General features: G+C 37.5%; 1 protein-coding gene across 1 annotated transcript; it reads right to left on the bottom strand.

Annotated features, from left to right (window-relative positions):
* Positions 1–1,481: 1,481 nt before the first annotated feature.
* Positions 1,482–18,462, bottom strand: chrnb1 (cholinergic receptor, nicotinic, beta 1 (muscle)). Its single transcript, XM_032584343.1, has 11 exons — positions 18,230–18,462; positions 15,328–15,461; positions 13,777–13,821; positions 13,311–13,420; positions 10,216–10,324; positions 9,986–10,133; positions 9,536–9,721; positions 8,925–9,148; positions 5,810–5,985; positions 2,251–2,398; positions 1,482–2,143 (listed from the first exon to the last, which is right to left on the bottom strand). The coding sequence occupies exons 1-11, from the start codon at positions 18,291–18,293 to the stop codon at positions 1,997–1,999; spliced, it is 1,491 nt and encodes a 496-aa protein (XP_032440234.1). The 5' UTR covers positions 18,294–18,462; the 3' UTR covers positions 1,482–1,996.
* Positions 18,463–20,198: the final 1,736 nt, after the last annotated feature.

The following is a 20,198-nucleotide window of genomic DNA, read 5'->3' as shown; positions in this document are numbered from 1 at the left end:
TATATGAAACGGAGCTGATAAAGTAACGGTGATAGCTGCTGGGTGTTGCTCACCAAAGCTTGACAAGAGAACAGGGTTTGCCAAATTGATATTTAATTGCAAAAATAAACCGCAAAGCATTAATAAATCAAATTTTTTTTTACCTACAACTATTGTAGGCGCAAGAACTTGGTAAGGTAATCCAAGTTAACTTAGTGCTAGCAAGTGCTAAGTGTTGGCTGCCATACGCCCGCAGCTAAAACAAAATCCCCCACCTTTCAACCAGCGGTGCCTTCTTTACGCTCACATTACAACCAAGGTTTAAGTTTCTCCACGCAGTGATTCTGTATTGAAGAAACGAAGCTGCGCTCCTCATCTTCCAAAGTTACACCCTCTTCAAATGTCGCCATTTCTGTTCATACTTTTCTTGTCCGCACATCCGGGCAACACTGACGTCATCTGCGATCAGCGTCTTCAGTTCTTTCTTTTTTTATTAGCTTCCTTCGTCTTGTATGATCGTGTGACAATTCCGTTATCTCACATTGGTGAATAATTTTACTATCGATCCATACACAGTGGGATCTATTTTTATTTTTTGATCCATTTTTGTTTTTTTCTGTAAACAGAGCGCAGCTGGGTGACGTCAACATCCTTCTTCTGCGCATGCGGGTCGCTTTGGGGTCATTAACGTTTACTGAAAAGTCTGATTGCGGTTATTTAGTAGCAAGAAGGACTACGCAAAAAATCGGACAGAAAAAATGTTGTTGTTTTTGACCTGATTCTAGTTAGCAGTTAGCTTGACTCCACTTAGGTGTTACTTTTGTTTTAAGTTGCTGTGTGTTTGACTTACAGGCAGATGTGTAGAATCAGAAAATGCCATAAAACAGAATCCGACTGACATCAATAAGTAGGTGGAGATAAAGAAAATGTAAAATTATCTCCCCAATATTAAATAAAGATCATAAATCTCCTGCATGTCTGGCTCATCATTAGCTTCCCATCTAAAAATGTGCTGCCTTGAATGCAGCAAATCTGTGTTTATAGTTCAGTCGTAACTTTAGTGCAACTTTTGGCTATATTGTATATTCAGTTTCTTTTATTAAGCTTTAAATTAACATAATGATTTATATGCATATCTAAAAATCACTAGTAGGTGCTAATTTAATTACAATGAACACTGAAAAAGACCAAAAATGGAACAAAAATAATACAATTGTTATTTTTGAATGTGCTCTACAATAAAACTGCACCTTTTCAAGTTGTAGTTGTAATCTGTATAAACATTTGTAATAAATAGTGTGGATCCTACATTTTCTTTGTTAAATTCAGTTTTTCTGTTTGGGGAATTGATAAAATAACTGATAGATATGAGGAACATATCAGGAGAAACCCGGTGTGCAGTAACCACCGCCTATTATTAGACCTACTAATTGGTCTAATATTAGCTGAATGGGCAGGTGATGCGCAGTGTTGAAGCATTGTGACAACAAACGAAGCCTTTGATATATATCCTCCCCTCAGATCTTTATTGAAATGACAAAAACAAAAGCACAGTTGCAGCTATGTATGTACCATAAAGGACACGTGGCGTCCTCGTGTCCCCTGACAAAGTGAGACACGGAGGACACTGATGTTCTGGACTCCGACACAAGATTAGCCTATACACCAGTGTCTAAAGCACAAATAGGATTACTTTGGCTGCAGAAATATCCCCCAGGCATGTGCCACGCTCTCTCAAAGGCAACTAGCCAGTTTATTACAGCAGCTGCTTTATCATGGTGTTTATGTGTTAACAGCATGCTGACATATCTGCAGCTAAAATGCTTTAAAAACACCAAAGTCACATCATAGCATAATATGTATTATGGATTATGCTATATTTAGACGGGTTGTTACAGTCCAAGCAATAACCGACACCAAGGGATTACCAAGTTCGGGCCAACACTACTTATATTTTCCTGTTGACGCTTGTGGGAGAATGCTCTCCATCATTTTCCTGAAGGAACACCAAACCGTTTCAGGCTAATTTGAAGGGATCTGTGGGCGTGTGATTGAAACTGGCGTCGGCAAAAATGGCCAGAGTGCCCACAGTGGTGAAGACGACGAAGATCCAGAGGAACATGCGGTCCACCACCATGGCCACGAACTGCCAGTCCTCTTTCAGCTGTCGACAGTGAGGGATTTAGAAAAGGCAGAGAAGATAGAAACCAGAGAACATTAGGATTAGTCTGCAGGGATCTTGTGATGTAACCAGAGGACAGGAAAACTCACCGCTTCATAGTCTTTCTCAGCCTGCAGAGCCTCAGCGATGTACGTGATGGCGTCGATGGCCGACTTGAGCTCGTCAGGCAGAGTGAGGTAGGAGCTCGGGCCGTCAATGAACTTCTTCAAATCGGTGCAAAGCCCCTCTGGCTGGAACCTGCAGAGCAAAGGACATAACAGGTTTTACAGATGCTAAAAATGAGTCAGAGGTCCAGAGAACATCTGGATGAATGTAGAGTTCATAACAGAAAGTTTATTGCAGGGTTTGTTTACCCATAATACTTCCTTGAACAGGTTAGGACAGGTCTATGGCCCATATACAACATTCTCATTACATGTTTTGCACATAATTCTTAGATGATGAGATTTTAGTCTGATCAGTTCTGCCGATTTTGAATTGTTTTAGGGCGTCTTGTCACTTTAATCCAAACAATCTCTTTTTGTCCGTGCCCCCCAAACTCATTTTCTTGTGCCGTTTGCAGCACATGGAAATGGCTGCAAACAGATGTGCATTTATACAACCCTGCATCTTTGAAAAGCAGAAGTGGAACCTCCTGCACAACCAGCAAGACAGCAGCAAGTGGTTTCTGGATGTTACGCCAACAACAAAATACGTGTCTTTTCCAGCAGCCATTGTACAGCAAACGCAGTGGTAAACATGCTGGAGTTCCACTTGAGTTGCTAGGTAAACGGGCTGGGCTTCACTGGCGTTGCTAGGTAACAGAATAAGGGCTGCTGATTTGTGATGTTACATTCCAGAGGTTTGAGAAATGGCTCATATTCCAGACACCAAAAAACATCAACTTATTGCCAAAAACTGGCTGGGTTTTATTTTTGTACACTTCACACTGGGACTGGAAAATATTTTAGATATCCAAAATAAGACACAACAACCAAAGACAATAAATAAAATAAATAAAAACCACACACAACTGAAACTATAAATAAAATAGATTATGAGGTCTTCTAAACAAAATTACCCTTCAAGAAATATTTATCAGAATGAAATTATCACGCTCATTTTAATTTATTTTTAAATTTCATACATTTGGGACATATATATTCCAAAAAAGTAACATTTATATTTCCAAACTGCAGACACACATTGGGTTGCAGATCTAGTCCAGGTCCAAACGCAAATTAAAATCTATAAAACTGTGAAGCAGGCAATACGTCTGGCTTCCTCTCTTCTGCCAGTCAGAGGAATAAAGGGAAGGTCAGGAGCTCCGGTACCGCTGTGGGAGCCGCTGCTTGGATCCTGCTGACCGCCCAGAATCTCTACGTGAGAATGTGTGAATGTTTCAGTGTTTACTTGTTTCCCTCAGTTACCAACCATCAGCCGGTGCCAGGAGCCGCTGGGGGAAGCCAGAAAAACGCTCCGAGGCCGTCTTGCACAGCTGCCACTGAGAAATGTTCACAGCCACGGTAATTCACACTTTCTTTCCCTCCCAGTGACATTAAATTATATGGAAAAAGGGAGACCAGGCCGAGAGCTGAAGCACAAAACACAACCACAGCTTCTACACTCAACCAAAATATTTAAGAATATCATAATAAATAAAAATACTTACATTTTTACCAACAAAGTACGCAGAAATACAAATTTAACACAAAAAGAAAACAAAACTGCATTTCAAATAGTATTTTGTAGTCCTGAACATGTGGTTAACAACTGCATATCTACAATGGGAAATTGTGAATAAAAGAAGAAACAAAATAAGTACAACTTTTGCCAAAAACTCAAAAGTATTAAGATTAATTTCAAATATGTACAGGAAACAACTTGGAAATGTTCTGATGTTGAAAACTTGCAAATTTGCAAGAAAAACAAAATTTCCATATGTTTTATTTTATATTAAAAAGTTTTATATTAAAAATTTCTTTACTCTGGTAAAATTATGACTTCCTTCTAGTATTATGATGACTTCATTCTCATAATATTATACCTTTATTCTGGTAATTTTCTGACTTAATTTTTTAAATATTATGAATTGATTCTCAAAATATTATGACTTTAATCTCAAAATACTACAACTTTATTCCTGAAATATTATGACCTCATTCTCTTAATACTATGACTTTATTCTCATAATATTATATCTTCATTTTGGTAATTTCCTGGCTTTATTCTTGAAATATTATGAATTAATTCTCATTTGTTTTGTTTTTCTTAGCCTGGTCCTAAGACTTTTGTCATAATAATCAAAAGTATTCCTATTTATAATCATTTCTTGACAAAATAAATAATAATTTTCATACATTTTAAAAATAATGTTTGTTTAAAAACACTGTAATAAACAGAAGTTTCATGCCACTGCAGACGCCGTCCACCAGAGGGCAGCGTTGCTCTGTAGCTGCATGCAGCAGTAGGAGGATAACGACCAGCTGCTTGGTATTCTGCTCATGAACCGTTGAGTTTACGATGCAGAGCTGCCATCACGCGGCAGGTGAGGAGGCTGTGACCTCAGACAGGTGAAGCTCCATCAGGTAGACGGAAACAGAGAGCGGGGAAAGGATGGAGAGCAGATACCATTTGACCTTTCAACCCCTTCCGTGCTCTCCGTCTTTTACGACACAGACTCTCACTTCATCAGCAAGAAGAAAATTACTATTCAGGAGATTAATTTTAAGGAAAACTGGCCACGTCTGGTGCCAAGACATCCGCTAAACCAATTAGAAAGGTGCATGTGAGTGTATATATGGCCGACCGGGAGATACTGCTGTCTCATCAGATTGTTCTGACACAACCGCCCCTCCTTTTACTGAGACACACATCTTACCGCTCTCCTGTGTCAGAGTCAATTTGTGCGGGTCATTATTATTTCAGCGGCTGTTCTTTTCCCTCCAGACATATTTTACTTCTCACAGAGGACAGACGCGCTGCTGGGACAGTTTGGACAGTTTAGTGGAAAAAACATGAAGGAGGGATTGAGAGTCTGGGAGTAACTAGTCACATTTACTCAATTACATTCACTTTTTATTTTGAAAAAATAAAAATTACTTTTAGGAGTATTTTCACTTTTTACTTGAGTAATTTTATTATGAAGTATTTCTTCTCTTGGGTAAAATTTCTGGATTTTCTTCCCACTGAGTGAAGGACAAACATGTTTTAACCAAACAATTTACCAGACACAGACACACACCTGCAGGTTTTGTTAAAGTTTCAGCAGTTTTGTTATATAAAGAAACTGATTTGGAAAAATGTATTTTGTGAGAATGATTGACAGCGCTAAGACCCGCCTCCTGGTTTTGATTGGTTGTTTCTAGTTTGCGCTGGGAGGACTGGGAGAAGGCAAAGGAGCTTGAATTTTGTCACAGATTATCTGTCTCTTTTCACATATTTCAAAAAAATATGTAAAAAAGTATATTTTTAGGGATACACTGATTTATTGGTGCCGTTTTCCTTAATTTTGGGAAATTGGTGATCGCCCTCTGGAATCCGCTAGCTCCTTGTAAATAAAATATTTCACATGTCTGCCTGCGTTTGAACCAGTTTAATTCCAAATCAAGCTGTTTCTTTAGCACCTAGCTGGTTTTATCCAGTTTGGTAGCGCCTCATGATGCTCACCTGTTGGGCTTGGGGAACAGGATGGACAAGTCCGGTTTGCGGATGAAATACTCGTCGGCTTTGCTGATGGTCATCACCATTTGCTTCTCCCTGCGGGGAATCATCTCGAGGGAAAGCGGCGTCTCCACTTTGGGACGCATCATGTAGAGGTAAGGAGGCAGCATGTGGATGAAGATCTGGGTGGAGACGGAGAGTGAAGGGCAAACACATAATTTGACAGATTATGACGATACAAATGTATTTTTCTTACTAACTAGATTATTTATGCTTCACACTAAAGATATTATCTTATTTTTTAAATACCAATTTCTGTTGTATTTATATCACAAAAGTCTGTTTGCAGTTCAATAATTGTTGGCTAATATATTCCAAGTGTTATTATCTTACACCAGGGGTGTTCAAACTGTGGCCAGGGGGTCATTTGTGGCCCTTACAATACTTTTGTGTGGCCCTGGCGGCAGTTCCAGTCGATGCAGATGAACATTTTTGTAATTTTAAAATTAAGTACAACACAAAGAATTTTTCTCTTACTAAACTTTTTTCTTTTTGTTTGTTTTTTTCCCATAAAAATTCAGCAATCTTTACTCAAAAACTAAGGCCACCAATCCATTATATTTTGTTAAATACAAAGATTTTTTAAGTTTTATATTCCAAAATTTTAAATGTAGATAAAATTTTCATTTTTTTAATTTTAAAATGGAATTGAATTGTTTATTTGTGTCTTTTAATGTATATCTAAAACTGTATAAGAAGTCTTAAATGAAAAAACTGCACAGTGTACCTTTTTATTATTCAATTAATTGATTAATCGTGAGAATAATCAGTTCCTTAAATAATCATTAGCTACAGCTCTAAGTTTTAGTTTCATGAATAACAATTTTCATCACATTTGGCTCATGAATTACAGATGACTGAGCTTTTAAATCCCTGTGCAGGGGGCTGGTTGGTTAGGTCTCCTGGCTAATTTCTTCTATTTTCCTTGCTCTCTCTGGACAAATTACCATTTTCAATTTATTGTGTAAATTAGCAGCAACACATCCGTTCAGAAACGTTGGATTAGAAACCATTGCTCTGTAATTCATGTTGCTTTGAGAAATAAAAAAAACAAATTCCTCTGGATTTTCCAAAGAAGCACTTTGAGTTGGACTCGCGTTGGGCAACACCCAAGTTTCTGCTGTTAAATTCAAATTTACAGTTTGGTGGATCAATGTGAGAGAATGAATAGTTGCCTTTTAAAGAGCTAGCAGGGCACTCAGTGATAAAATAGCACACCATACGGACAAACGTTGGCCTTGATCGATATAATAAACGTTTTAAATGGCTCATTTCTGCTCTGTTTGATGAGCTTTAAGAAGCTTTTTAAATAACTCATCATGTCAGAAAGTGAGAAAAACAATTCTTTTTATATGCAGTGAATAGAGATATTTACTTTAATTGCAAGAACTGGGATTTCTATCTCTAATGAAGCCTCAAACAAATATAAATGTGCTTTCCGTTGTGCAGAAGTTTACTTCCTCCATCATTTTATGAACCCAGTGATCTTCTGGAGAGCAGGACTGAAACAAGCTGAACATATAAAGGTCATCTTTTCCAGCTAAGCTCCATTAGGCCGTGTAAATCACCTGTATGCAAGTACTGAGGTACAATCTAAGGTGAGCGTACCCTGAAAAGCGTGACAGACCGACGTAAAGAGCCGTAATTAGCTTCACATAATGTACAGTGAGGGCAGCAGCAGCTGATGGGGGTTAATGGTACAGGATGACATTTACATTGGCGACTCTGTTTTAATCCAACAATCGCTGCCTCCTCACACAGATTAATGCTAAATTAAACCCAATTCCGTCTACTGGAACAGGAAATTGGAGTCAATAACATTTAACTTCTTTAAGCTTTAAAACTTAGTTAAATTAACGATTGATCAGTTGTTACAATTTGTTATATTAACCTAATTTACGAGAATTTCTTCTGAATAATGTCTAAGGTAGTGAGAAGTATGATACTCCAGTAGACTCGGTTTGGACCAAAAATGAAACCTTTGTTGCATTTTCAGCTTGTTTGGTTCTCTTTCCCGCTGGACTGCCTTAAAAGATAAAAATTAATTGAAGAACCTGTTCCCCTCCTCACCTGTGGGGGCGCTGCAACAAGAATCACTGAACGAATCGACATGAAAACCTCTGAAGAAGACACAGAACGCAACTTCCTTCATCACAAAATGTAAACAAAAATGGATCGACATTTTTTTGTAGGATTTCTCATTTGTCTTGACTCTGGTCCACTTGGTGTTCACATATACATTCGAACCACATCAGAATTCACTTCAACCGAACCAAGACTTAGGTTTTAAGTTCACCTTTTTGGTCCTCACCAGTTTGATTGCGCATTTGCACTTCCATAAAAAAACCAAACTTTCTAGGTAAATGAACTGTAGTTTGATTAAAGTGGACTAAACAGGCCTGGTGTGAATGCAAGTTAAGGGTACATTTGTATGGGGAGGTGTGAATGCACAATCAAACTCTGATGCGAACCAAAAAAGCAAACTGTGGTCCACCTACAAACCTGGTCTGGGTTCAGTTAAAGTGAACCCTGGTGCAGTTTTAATGCAGATCTGAATCCCAAGCGGACCAGAAAGCAGGAAGTGCACTACAGTGCATGGCATTCTGGGTAAATACAACTAAAACAAACGCTGTAGTCTAGCACTAGAAGAAATGGCTCATGCTCTTTTTCCAAAAACAGAAAATAATCTGACGCCACTCCATTTTTGCATACATTTTGTTAAGAACAAAGTTGCTATCAGTGTCTTCTTCAGAGGTCTTTGTATCATTTCCTTCAGTGGTTCTTGGTGTAGTGCTCCCACAGGTGAGGAGGGGAACACGTTTTTCAAAGAGTTTGGTTCATTTGACACAATAGAGTGAGAAAGCGAAACACAGCAGCTGAAAATGTAAAAAATGTTGCAATTTCAATCCCCAATCAAACTGAGTCTACCAGACTGTCAGGTGTGAAAGCAATCTAATAAGAATACAATGTTATAGAATTCAAGTACAGCTGGTTGTGTCTAGATTGTGACAGTTTCTAAATCCCCAGTTCGGCTTGATGCTTCTGCGTCTGCGAAGCTGACCTTGCGTATCCACATGGGCATCATGTGGGTGTTGGGGGAGCGGTGGTGCAGGTTGAGGACGACCACACTCAGGATGACGGAGCAGGTGACCAAGATCATGGTGAACATGATGTAGTTGACGATGATGGGGACGCCCAGCGAGGTTTCTGGGATCTTATCGGCCAGCAGCAGCAGGAACACAGTCAGGGTGAGCAGCACGTTGATGGACAGACCCATTTTCTCTCCTGGCAGAGATGGAAACAGTTGAGCATCAGGTTGTTCAATCCCAGAGTCAGTAAAAGAAAAGATGTGTATGAAAAATTAAGTTGGTGGTTGATTCATGATGATCATTAGTAATATTAGTCATTAAAAGCAGGAGCTTCAGTTGTTGTATAGGTCTGGTTAGAGTCATAACCAACCAATTTGAAGTCTGTCATTTTGAATTAGTGTCCATTGGACAGAAGACTTACTTTGATCCGCTTTAATCAAACTCCAGTTTGTTTACCTAGAAAGTTCGGTGACTTTGGTCACAAACTTTGGTCGGTCTACAAACCTCAGTCTGGTTAAAGTGGACCATGAATTCCTCTATTCATGGTAGAGGAGAGTAAAATTCGAGAGTAAAAAGTGTTTACCTGCATCGGGAGGCAGGTAGAAGTTGAAAATGGCAATGATTGTGATGAGGATGCAGGGAATGATGATGTTGATGATGTAGTAGAGAGGTTTTCTCTCTATGATCAGGTAGAAAGTCATTTCCTCGTACGTGTCGTCGTTCATGTTCTTCCTGCTTGGCTTGTGTCTGATGTACCACTCGCTGCTCTCTAAAGAAACATTAAAACAGGAACATTTTAATTCACAGACACCTTGGTAATCTTCAATACACTGCAAAAATACAAAATATTACCAAGTATTTTTGGTCTAGTTCCTAGTACACTTGAAATAAGATAAAACTAACCGACAAATACCTTTTCAACAAAACATAGGAGCTGGTTTTAAGTCAATAATTCATTAATATTGATGAAAAAATACTAGTTCTATGGACACATTAATTCACTTATAACATGGAAGAACATTTTGAAGCTCACCACTGAAGCCAACTGGATCCAACTGGATCTCCTTGATCTCCTTGCCTTTCGAGTCTCTCGCATACTGCAGGTCAATCTCCGTCGAATCGTACGTGTAAGAGCGAAACTGCATGGTGCAGTTCTGCCAGTCGAACGGGAAATATGTAACCTGGAGAAAAAACAAGCAATCACAGATTAAGTGAACAAACTGAAGGGAAAACAACAGGAAGAGTAAAAAAATGTCCTCCCACCTTGACTCCACAGGAGCTGCAGTAGAGAGCGGGGGGCGTCCATGTTACCCTGCCGTTACTGTAAACCTGAACGTGGACCTGAAGGGCAACGTCGAACACGCCGTCATTACTGCAAACAGAGACACAAAGAAAACATTTACTGCTTTTACATCTTTTGTTACGTTTATTTGATGCTTTTATTCTAAGTGATTTGCAATTATGAATCAACATTGAAGGTTCAGGAAAGTGGTTAGCTTAAATCTGGCTAGCTGCTAGCTTAGTTCCTGTTACTAATGACTAGTATGACTGTTGCTTTTAGCTTAACTTTATGTGGATGTAAGATTAACTTTAATTAGCTGTTAGCATTTATTTAATTAGCTGTTAGCTTCAGTCTGCGCACTGGTTAGCTTAAATCTGGCTAGCTTAGTCCCTGTTACGCCTTTCCGTGACTAGCATGACTGTTTGTTTCTTTTATATTAACTTTGACTAACTGTTAGCATTTCTTTAATTAGCTGTTAGCTTTATTACACGATGCTGTTAGCTTCACTCTGAGCACTAGTGAGCTTAGCGCTGGCTAGTTGTTAGCTTAGTCCCTGTTACTCCTTTTCGTAACTGGCATGACTTTTTGTTGCTTTTAACTTAACTTCATGTAGCTGTTAGACTAATTTTGATTAACTGTTATAATTTCTTAAATTAGATATTAGCTTCTCTCTGGGACGCTAATAGCTTCAGTCTGAGCAGTGGTTAGCTTAATTCTGGTTAGCTGTTTAATTTTTATCAAAGCAGCTATTAAAAATGAACTAAGTATGTTTTATTCTCGCTCTTTTTCACTGTTTGTTCGACTCTTAGTAATTTTGATTAGCTTTGACTTTACTGAGCAATTAGCTTGGATATGAATACCAGTTAGCTTGACTCTGTCTAGCTATAACCTTGACTCACACGAGAAATATTTTTCTGATTTTTCTCAGCTACTCTACTGAAATGTAAAAACAAGATAATAAAAAAAATTGATTATTAAAAAAATAAATAACCACATTAGTTCTTTGTTTTCACCACATCATGAATATGTAGATATTCCTCTTGTGGTTAATTAACATAAAATGTAGCTTCACCAACATGGTTAAAGACGATTTCAGTTTCTTTGTTACAAACTTCTTTCTGAGTTTCCTGTTGGCTTGTTGGCTATAGCCTCATTCTAACCCAACATCACAACATTTTATGTGGCATAAGCAATAAAAAGAAAACATTAGCTAAGCAGTCGGGCCGGCCAACGTTGGATCATGTACACAAAGCTTTCCTGGCAGATAAACTCACAACTGAGATATCAAGCTAATTAGAGACTGATTTAACCTTCTCACAGTACACAGTTTTAGGCTTTTATGATACAGGTAATTGAGCAGACTTTGTGTTAGCCCAAATAAAACCCTACTATCTGTGACGGCGCTGTTGAAATTAGCAGTATTGATCAGCCATATTGGGAAGCACACAGAGGCTTGTGTTGATGCAGATATTTGTGTGTTGATGTTCCAAATGAAGGTCTTGTGTGCTGAAGTTGCTGAACGGCGCCATCAGCCCAGTTATTAGAGAGCCGTGCTGCTTAATTGCCTATAAAGTGTTGATAAATGGAGCAGTGGGGACAGTTACAGTGGTGTTAATGGGGGCATGCACATGTGTTGGAATACGGGGACCATAAAGCCTCCTCTTTCTGCTCTTTGAGTCTCTAATTTGATGCATTCTCATGCAGTTTTATTCACTGAACAAATGCTGTATGCTGTCCAAATTGTGGCCTTTGGACTGATTTTGTGCAGCCCCCAACTGCAATTCAAAATTGTTACAAATTTGGCCTTTAGATGCAGATGGGGACTTTTAATTTGTAATCAGGTTAAAAAAATATTACCAACGTAATTTTCTTACACAGGAAAATGTATAACAAAATGTATTTGTTTTTGTAACCAAGTTTATACAGAGATTTTTACCGAAAAGCCAACTTTGTTTTTATTCTTATCAGAAACTTGGCTAAACATAGCGAGCGTTTTGAAAGAATTTGATCCAAATCCTGTTCTTATTACTGAAAATAAATTTATTCAATTGAGCCCAAAAGAAACTGAAAACTAGAAGTCTTTATTTTAATTCTGCAAACATGCAAAATCTACTACAGTGCATTTGGGCCGTTGTGGAAAAAAATACGTAAATTGTTTTTACCAAATAACTCGTCTCAGAAAACTTCTAGGAAAAATTAGGAAATTTGCTAGGAAAAAAAAATCTGATTTTAAGATTAACATCAGAAATTTTCAAAAAAGAAAAGAAAAAACAACAACAAAATTTTAAATCAAAATTTCAAATGTCAAATTTCTGAGATTAGTCACAAAATTCCTGAATTTTTGGAGGAAATTTACTCATTTTTTTCTATCTACAATGACACTAATACATTGTCATAGAAATCCCTTTCAAGTTTTTTATCTACAATAAATATTGAGCTACTTAATTTTCTTGTTTGTTTTTTTAAAGGTTTGATTCACAAACACGAACACTAGTAACGTTTCCTAAAAGGCTAAAGATTCACAGATCAGAAAGAGAGGAAGAAGAAAATAAGCATCTATTCCTACTGATATCCGTATTATCACCTTTGGAGGATATATTTTATAGCGTTCAGTCCTATTTTACAGCGTTTTATCTTCATGAACATGAACAGTTTTGTTCACATTTGCCATGGGCTCTCTACAGGAAACCTTTAGATCTCTGGGTAGGGTGCTGGTTAGCTAGGTCTCCAAACTGCTGCTCCTTGACATTTCACCTGATTTTCTTCTTCTAATTGGACATATTGCCATTTACATATTCACCTTATAAACCCAGATTTGAGCTGGAGACTTTTTATCTCTGATTTTTTTTTGGATTGTCCTTTTGGTTCTTCATTAATGCCCAAATTTGGTGTTTCTGTTATGACATCATCTCTGCTACGCAACGTCTGGCAACTTTGAGCTCATTTCATTCCTCTGATGTAAACATTATTATAATAAATGAATTTATCAGTCACATGTCAGAAGAAAAATTTGTAAAGATCATCATATCCACCTTATATTTATACCAAAGAACAAATATAAAATTGATTTACTTACTTATTAATGAGAACGATGTCAGGAAGCCACACCTTCCCAGACGGGACGCGCAGCACCTCAATCCCATCGTGCTGCTTGGGTTTCCAGTTGAGCCGATAATCCGTCCACTCCTGTAAGAACAGAAAGTTTTGGATTATTAGAAAAATAGAAACAGCAAAAAAAAAAAAAAAAGAAACAGCAGGCAGAAACTTTTTGCCCATTCAGTACAAATGTGAAGCATTTTGTCATTTCATCACTTTTTCTCCCTCTTCTCATTTTGCCGCCACCTTAATTTGCGTCCTCAGGGATGATTTTCCTTGCATTTGCATAAAAATAACAGTATTTGCAAACGCTTTAATTCTGCCTACTGAACTCCAACTGTTCTGTTCTGAGCTGAATATGGAAACAACCGTAAAATATGATCAGAACCACAAGCTACAGAGCGGTTCTGGACCAACACCCAGAGCTGAACTGCAAATAAACTTACCAGATTCATGACAACAACGGTGCTCATTTCCTCATTTTTCATATTCTGAAAGGAAATATGAAACAGCGCGTTAATAATAATTAATAATAATAATCTGAAACACGTCAGATTTTCTGCCAAGTATATAACTTTTATTAAAAAATATTTTTTATGTATTTGTTGAAACTGTCATTATGTCATGACAGTTTGGAATAAGAGATAATCTGTGAAAAAGAGAAAGAATTGAATCCCCAGGGCTACCTAGAAACAATCAGAGCAAAGAGGCGGGGCTTAGCGCTGTCAATCACAATCCCGTGTGTGTGCCTTAATATGCTGCAGCAAGCTAAGTCCATTATGAATGCTAGGGTTAGTTAGCATAGCCACAAATGACAGCAGATAAACAGTTTTCCTGTAACAATAACTTGTTTCTCCGCTATTAGCACATTTAGCAGTGAGTACATGAGGATGATTGACAGCGCTAAGACCCACCTCCTGGCTCCGATTGGTTGTTTTGGTGTTTTTAGACAGTAATAAATGGAGGAGAGTGATAATTTCACAGATAATCTGTCTCATATTATACTGTCACAACATGGCGACAGTTTTAACAAACATGCAAAAAAACATTTTTTTAAAAATAAAAGTTACGTACTGCACCTTTAAGACAAAAACCAAGACGTTTCAATGAAAAAAAAAGTTTGCCAATGTCTTCTGTTTTGAGTTCAACACTCGGTGAAATTATGGGAGGGTCTAAAAAAAAATATTGACCTCAGAATCGTAACAAACTTAGCAGGAAGTTGACTTGACTTGTTGTTTGAAGCAGCCAATCAGACGTCCGGGTGTCCCGTAATCCCGCCCATTACGTATGAAAGTTGTCAGCACAGAAACATGAAATAATATGTTGTTTTTAAAATGAAATCAAAAGGTTCTGCTTGCAAAGCAAAATGTGCTTGTTGTTGTCAGACAAGCAAATAAAAGTCCAAAACATCATAATATTGATAGTTTTAAAAATATTATTAAAAGAGGAAGCTGAAGCTGAAATGATTTCCGTTCTTCTGTCTCTAACTTTCTGAGCCTGACCTGCTATTTAAAACACAAACAGGAATGTTAGCAAGACAACTGGAGCGACATCAGAGGAGAGCGGGGCTCTGAAACCCCAAACACATTTCTGCCATTACTGACACTTCCTGTACCAGTTCACCTCCAGCTGATCACTGGGAACCAACAAGCGTCTCACTTTCCAACGCAGCGTCCCATCAGAGCCAAAAGAGTCCTGTTCCTTTAAGGAAGCAGGCTCACCTTGACTGGAGGTAACAGGGGCTACAGCTGCTGTGTATCCTGGCGTCTACATCGATGTTATGAAGGTTTAGTTACCAAAAGCCATGACACTTTGAATTTAACGGGGGCTGTTATGTAAGATTTATATTTTGTATGTTTTTATACCTCCATTTGTTTCTCAAGTGCTTCTAAAAACAGCCAAGACTGAGGACAGTGATGTAGCTACATAGTCTGTACATTAACAGAAAAGTTTTCTAAGGGACATAACAGGAAAGAAAAGGTAAAATATTTGCTCACCAGCCCAACGAAGGAGGAGAGGATCATCCCCACGCGGACCACCACCCTCTCTTCGGGTTTGCGAGCCGGCCGGACCTTCAGGTTGTAATCAGTGAAGACTTTCCTCATCAAGGCCTGCTCTGCCTCCACAGCGCCTCAACAACACAAAGAGCAGAAAACATCATGGAAAGGAGAACGTGGAAGAAAACACAAGAAAAGCAGAGTTAAAAGAATCAACCAGGAAAGAAGACATCTTTCAAACCACGGTATGTAACTTTTATAAAAATGTTTTACTTTTTTACATATTTATTTGTTAAACTGTCACCATGCTGACAATCTGTCAAAAGATCAATCTCCTCCACCTCTTCCCTGAAGAAATGAATCACTCCCAACCAAAAACAGCCTATCAGAGCCAGGAGGCGGGCCTTAGCGCTGTCAATCAACTCTTGAACGTGTTGCTAAATGTGAAAATGGTGGAGAAACTACTTAATGATACAGAAAAACTGCTTAACCGCCATCCAATGTGGTTATGCTAACTAGCTGTAGCATTCTCAACTAGCTGTACCATAGCAGAAAGCAAAAGGGTGAGTGACAGCGCTAAGACCCGCCTCCTGGTTCTGATTGGTTGTTGCTAATTAGCACTGGGAGAAGGCAGAGAAGCCAATTTTCTTCACAGATTATCTGTAACAACATGGAGGCAGTTTCAACAAATATTTTTTAATAAAAGTTACATACTGTAGCTTTAAGAGAAATTAAAATAACCCAACTTAACTGTCAATTGATGCAAAATCTTTAGATTTTAAATATTTAACAAAAACTTTTAGTGCATAACTAATGGAGAACTCCTTCCAACACTCAGAGAAAAAAAGTCAGATCTTTAAAAACTCAAAATAGTTGATCATTTGGCTTTAAATCCTGTGCCGTAATTTTAGACTAAAGGTCTTTGACGGCTTCAGTGCTGCGCTATTAAAACCACATTTCTTCCCTTTAAACTGAATTTCTGCACACAAGTCGCCCCCATTTCCTCCTTGGTGTTGGAAGGTTAGGAGCGTTTATAATCAGCGGCACTGGTGACGTGGCATCCATCATGTTTGGCTTCGCTGTGGCTCCAGCACAATCTGACCTGACAGGAATAAATGACAACAATCACCCAGCAAGGCGGCGCTATTAACGAGGCACAGGGAGGCGACGCTGCTTGGAGACAGGAGGAGGTTCTGACTGGCTCCTTATCGCAGAAATACCATGACTAGATGCAAAACAACAACCAGAACTCTGGTTTTTAAAACAGAAAGCAAACTTTGGTTTCCTTAGTGAGGATTCACATAAAGCTTGTCTCACTTCTTTAAGCTGAAAGAGGTGATGAGCATCATTTAAAAACTGGCAGCAATAGTTTGATTTAAACGTCACTGTCAGAAGAGTTTTACTTCGTTTCATCGTAAAAATGATTGATTTCTACAAAGAAAGGCCCCCAGATGGAGATTACATCAGTATGGTTTCTCTGTTAGTTTGCTGGTTTAATGAATGCCGACATGAATCTTAAAACTAGTTTTGAACATTTTTTTCAGTTTCAAATCTTTATTTTTTATTTAAATTTTCTTTAGTTTCAAAAAAATTTTTCAGTTTCAAATATTTTCTTTCAGTTTTTATTTTTATTTTAATTTAACTTTTTTCAGTTTAAAATTTACATTTTTTAGTTTATTTTTTTAGTTTAAAACTGTTTTTTCAGTTTCAGATCTCTGGTTTCAGTTTTAATTTTTGTTTCAAATAGTTTTTTCAGTTTCAGATCTCATATTCAGGTTTTTTTTATTTTATTTTTTTTGCAGATCTTTAAGTTTTCATTTTTTTTAGTTTCAAAATTTTTTTCAGTTTCAAATCTTTATTTTTGCGAGTTTCAATTCTTTATTTTCAATTTTTATTTTAATTTTAAAAAATGCAGTTTCAAATCTTAATTTTAAATTGTATTTTATTTAGTTTAAATATTTTTTCAATTTAAATTTTTTTTGTTTTTTTTTTTCTTCTTTTGAACAAACTTTATGGCCCCAATTTAGCTCCATACATTTCCATTGATCATATAATTGCAAAATTTAAAAATAAAACTGCTAAATGGAAATAGGCCAGTTCTGAATAAAATGTTTTGGTGTCAGGATATTGTGGTTTCTTTGGGTGCATGAAATTGGATTATTTCACTAAACTGCCACAGAAACATTTTTTCACACCAAATGAGTCACATGATCAACAGCTGGATGTTGCTACTGGTGGAAACCTCAAAGAAAACGACAACAGGAAGTAGTTAGTGGATATTTTTAATAACTTATTCAAACTTATTCACGTGATTCTAAATGAATTTCTTTAATGGAAACACCTCAATTAAGAAATTGTGTTTTTTCAACATGTAGACAAAGTTTTGTGGACATTTGTAATCAAGGCACAGCTAGAGTCAACCTGCCATCATTTTTGTGCACCTAGCTAAACAGATGAACACGTTAGCATGTTTGAGTTAGCATCTGGTTAGTAGCAAGTCACCCTCCATTACAGCTTCATAAAATAAAATGTTTATTTAGTAAAACTGAAAGATATTTATACAGCATTTGCCCTAAAGCTAAAACAATGTTACTATTTAATATTTTTAGTAGAGTTTGAGGCAAAGTTGTGGTTTATTATCATTGTTTATATTCTTCTGCTGTTGGTTGTCAGGGTCAGAAGTTGATGCTGCTTTTATTTTGAAGGTGAGAAGAAGTTTGGGAATGAAGACCAAATAAATCTTTTGGATGTTTTTAATCAGAATATGTCTGGTATTTTAGTTTTTCTGTGAAATCAACTACAGTAGAGCAACAATATTATTCCATACTTTTTGTTTTGATCTCTATAAAAATTATATCTTGACCACAGCTCCAGTTTGAGTACGTTCTGTGATGTGTCTTACCTCCTAACGCGCTCAGGCTGAATAAGCAACATGCTAGCAGCAACTTGCTCAGCAGGTTTTCCATGACGGACCTTCGGACCTTCAAACCAGTTAATCCAACTCCTCAGATTCAGAGTTTCTCCTTTCTGATCTGGGGAGCGTTTTGACGCTGAGTTTGGTTTGGCCGGTTTGAGCTGTTGTTGTCTGTCAGTCAGGCCCGCCTGGACAACTGGTCGTGTCCGATTACCCCGAGGAGGGAGGGGCTCCCAGCCTATGTGGGTCAGGCATGTCGGACCAAAACTACCTTACAATGCAAAGACTTAACAGTACAATGATCAAACCAGAGACTAGCCTCTGATTTCCACTGGGAAATTAGTAAATCCAGAAATTGTTACCATCCTGAGGGACATTTTTGCCTTTGGTCTGACTTAGGGGTGTCCAAAGTGTGGTGCGGGGGCCATTTGTGGTTCTTGGGATGCTTTTGCATATGAAGATTTTTTTTATTTGTAATTAGGGTAGAATTATGTCATTTATTATGTATTTGACTTTTTCTAATTATGTTTTTATAATAAGCAGAACCAGGTTGATCAAGTTATTAAAGTCAGGAAGCATTTTTGAAAGAAAGTGACAAAATCCTATTCTTATAAAATTTGTTCATTTGAACCCAAAAGAATTCTTTCTCCTTCTTCTACCGTTAACTTTCTCCCTACCCATTATTTCATCATCTGATGGTTCCTAAATCCTTATTTAAACGTCTTCAGCAACTTGTTGCAGAACTGAAATCACCAAAAATGTCAACTTCATTCATCCATTCGCTCCCTAAAGCTGTATTCAGTTGCATTTGACTGAATTATCTGATAGAACTAAATACCAGAAAAAATTTATTTGAATAATAGAAATATGAATGTTAGATACAGAAACACAGAAGCAACCTGTCTGTTTTCCTAACAGAGTTGATCAGATTTACCCGCCAGATGCGGTTTAATTCTTCGAAGGCTCGTGAAGTGAAAAGTCTCTCTCTTCTTTTAACACATTCCTACACTCATATTTTCACGCCACTCTGCTCTAACACTCATCTTTCACCGATCCACTCAGCCTTAATTTACGATCTGCTATCTGTGCCATTTGGCCCGCGGCCAATTTAATTATGAAAGAAGGTAACTATTAACAGCTGGCAGCCAGAGTCACTCAGCACATCTGTGGTCAGGAGGGAGTAGACAACTCAGAATCACAAACGGCTCACTTACAACACTTTAAATTATACTTTTCATCTGCAACAAATGATCATTTCTTAATTAACAAAATTACAAGTTATTGTTTGAAGTTACGTATTTGGTTAAACTTTCATAAAAAATATGCTTTTTTGTGATCTCCTCCACTTAGTCACTGAGCTGCTATTGCCGTCTGAAGACGTGAACAGCTAAAAACCAAAAACAACCAATCAGAGCCACGAGGAGGGGCTTAGCGCTGCCAATCAATATTGTGCATGCCCTTACAAATTTACTAAAGGAGGAGAAACGGCTTACCATTACAGAAAAACTGTTTATCGGACTTCGTCAGTGGTCATGCTCATTGGCATTAGCATTCATGACAATAGGAGGTTGATTGACAGCGCTAAGATCCGCCTCCTGGCTCTGATTGGTTCTAGTTTCTAGTTAGCACTGGGAGAAGGCAGAGGAGCTCAATTGTTTCGATTTTTTTTTATTATGCTGTACTTTCTACTTTTACCTGAGTAATTTTATTATAAAGTATTTCTACTCTTACTTGAGTAAAATTTCTGGATTTTCTTCCCACTGAATGAAAAACAAACATGTTTTAACCAAATATTCTCCAGACACAGACACACGCCTGCAGTTTTTGTTAAACTTCATCAGTTTTTTAGTGAAATAAACTGATTTGGAAAAACTTTATTTTGCTTGATTTTGTTACTTATATGAATAATTGTCATTTTCATCCTTAAATTACCAAAATTTCCACTTATCTTTATTTT

This window comes from Xiphophorus hellerii, chromosome 14 (assembly GCF_003331165.1).
Source record: "Xiphophorus hellerii strain 12219 chromosome 14, Xiphophorus_hellerii-4.1, whole genome shotgun sequence".
NCBI lineage: Eukaryota > Metazoa > Chordata > Actinopteri > Cyprinodontiformes > Poeciliidae > Xiphophorus > Xiphophorus hellerii.
This window is presented reverse-complemented; position numbering and strand designations above follow the sequence as displayed.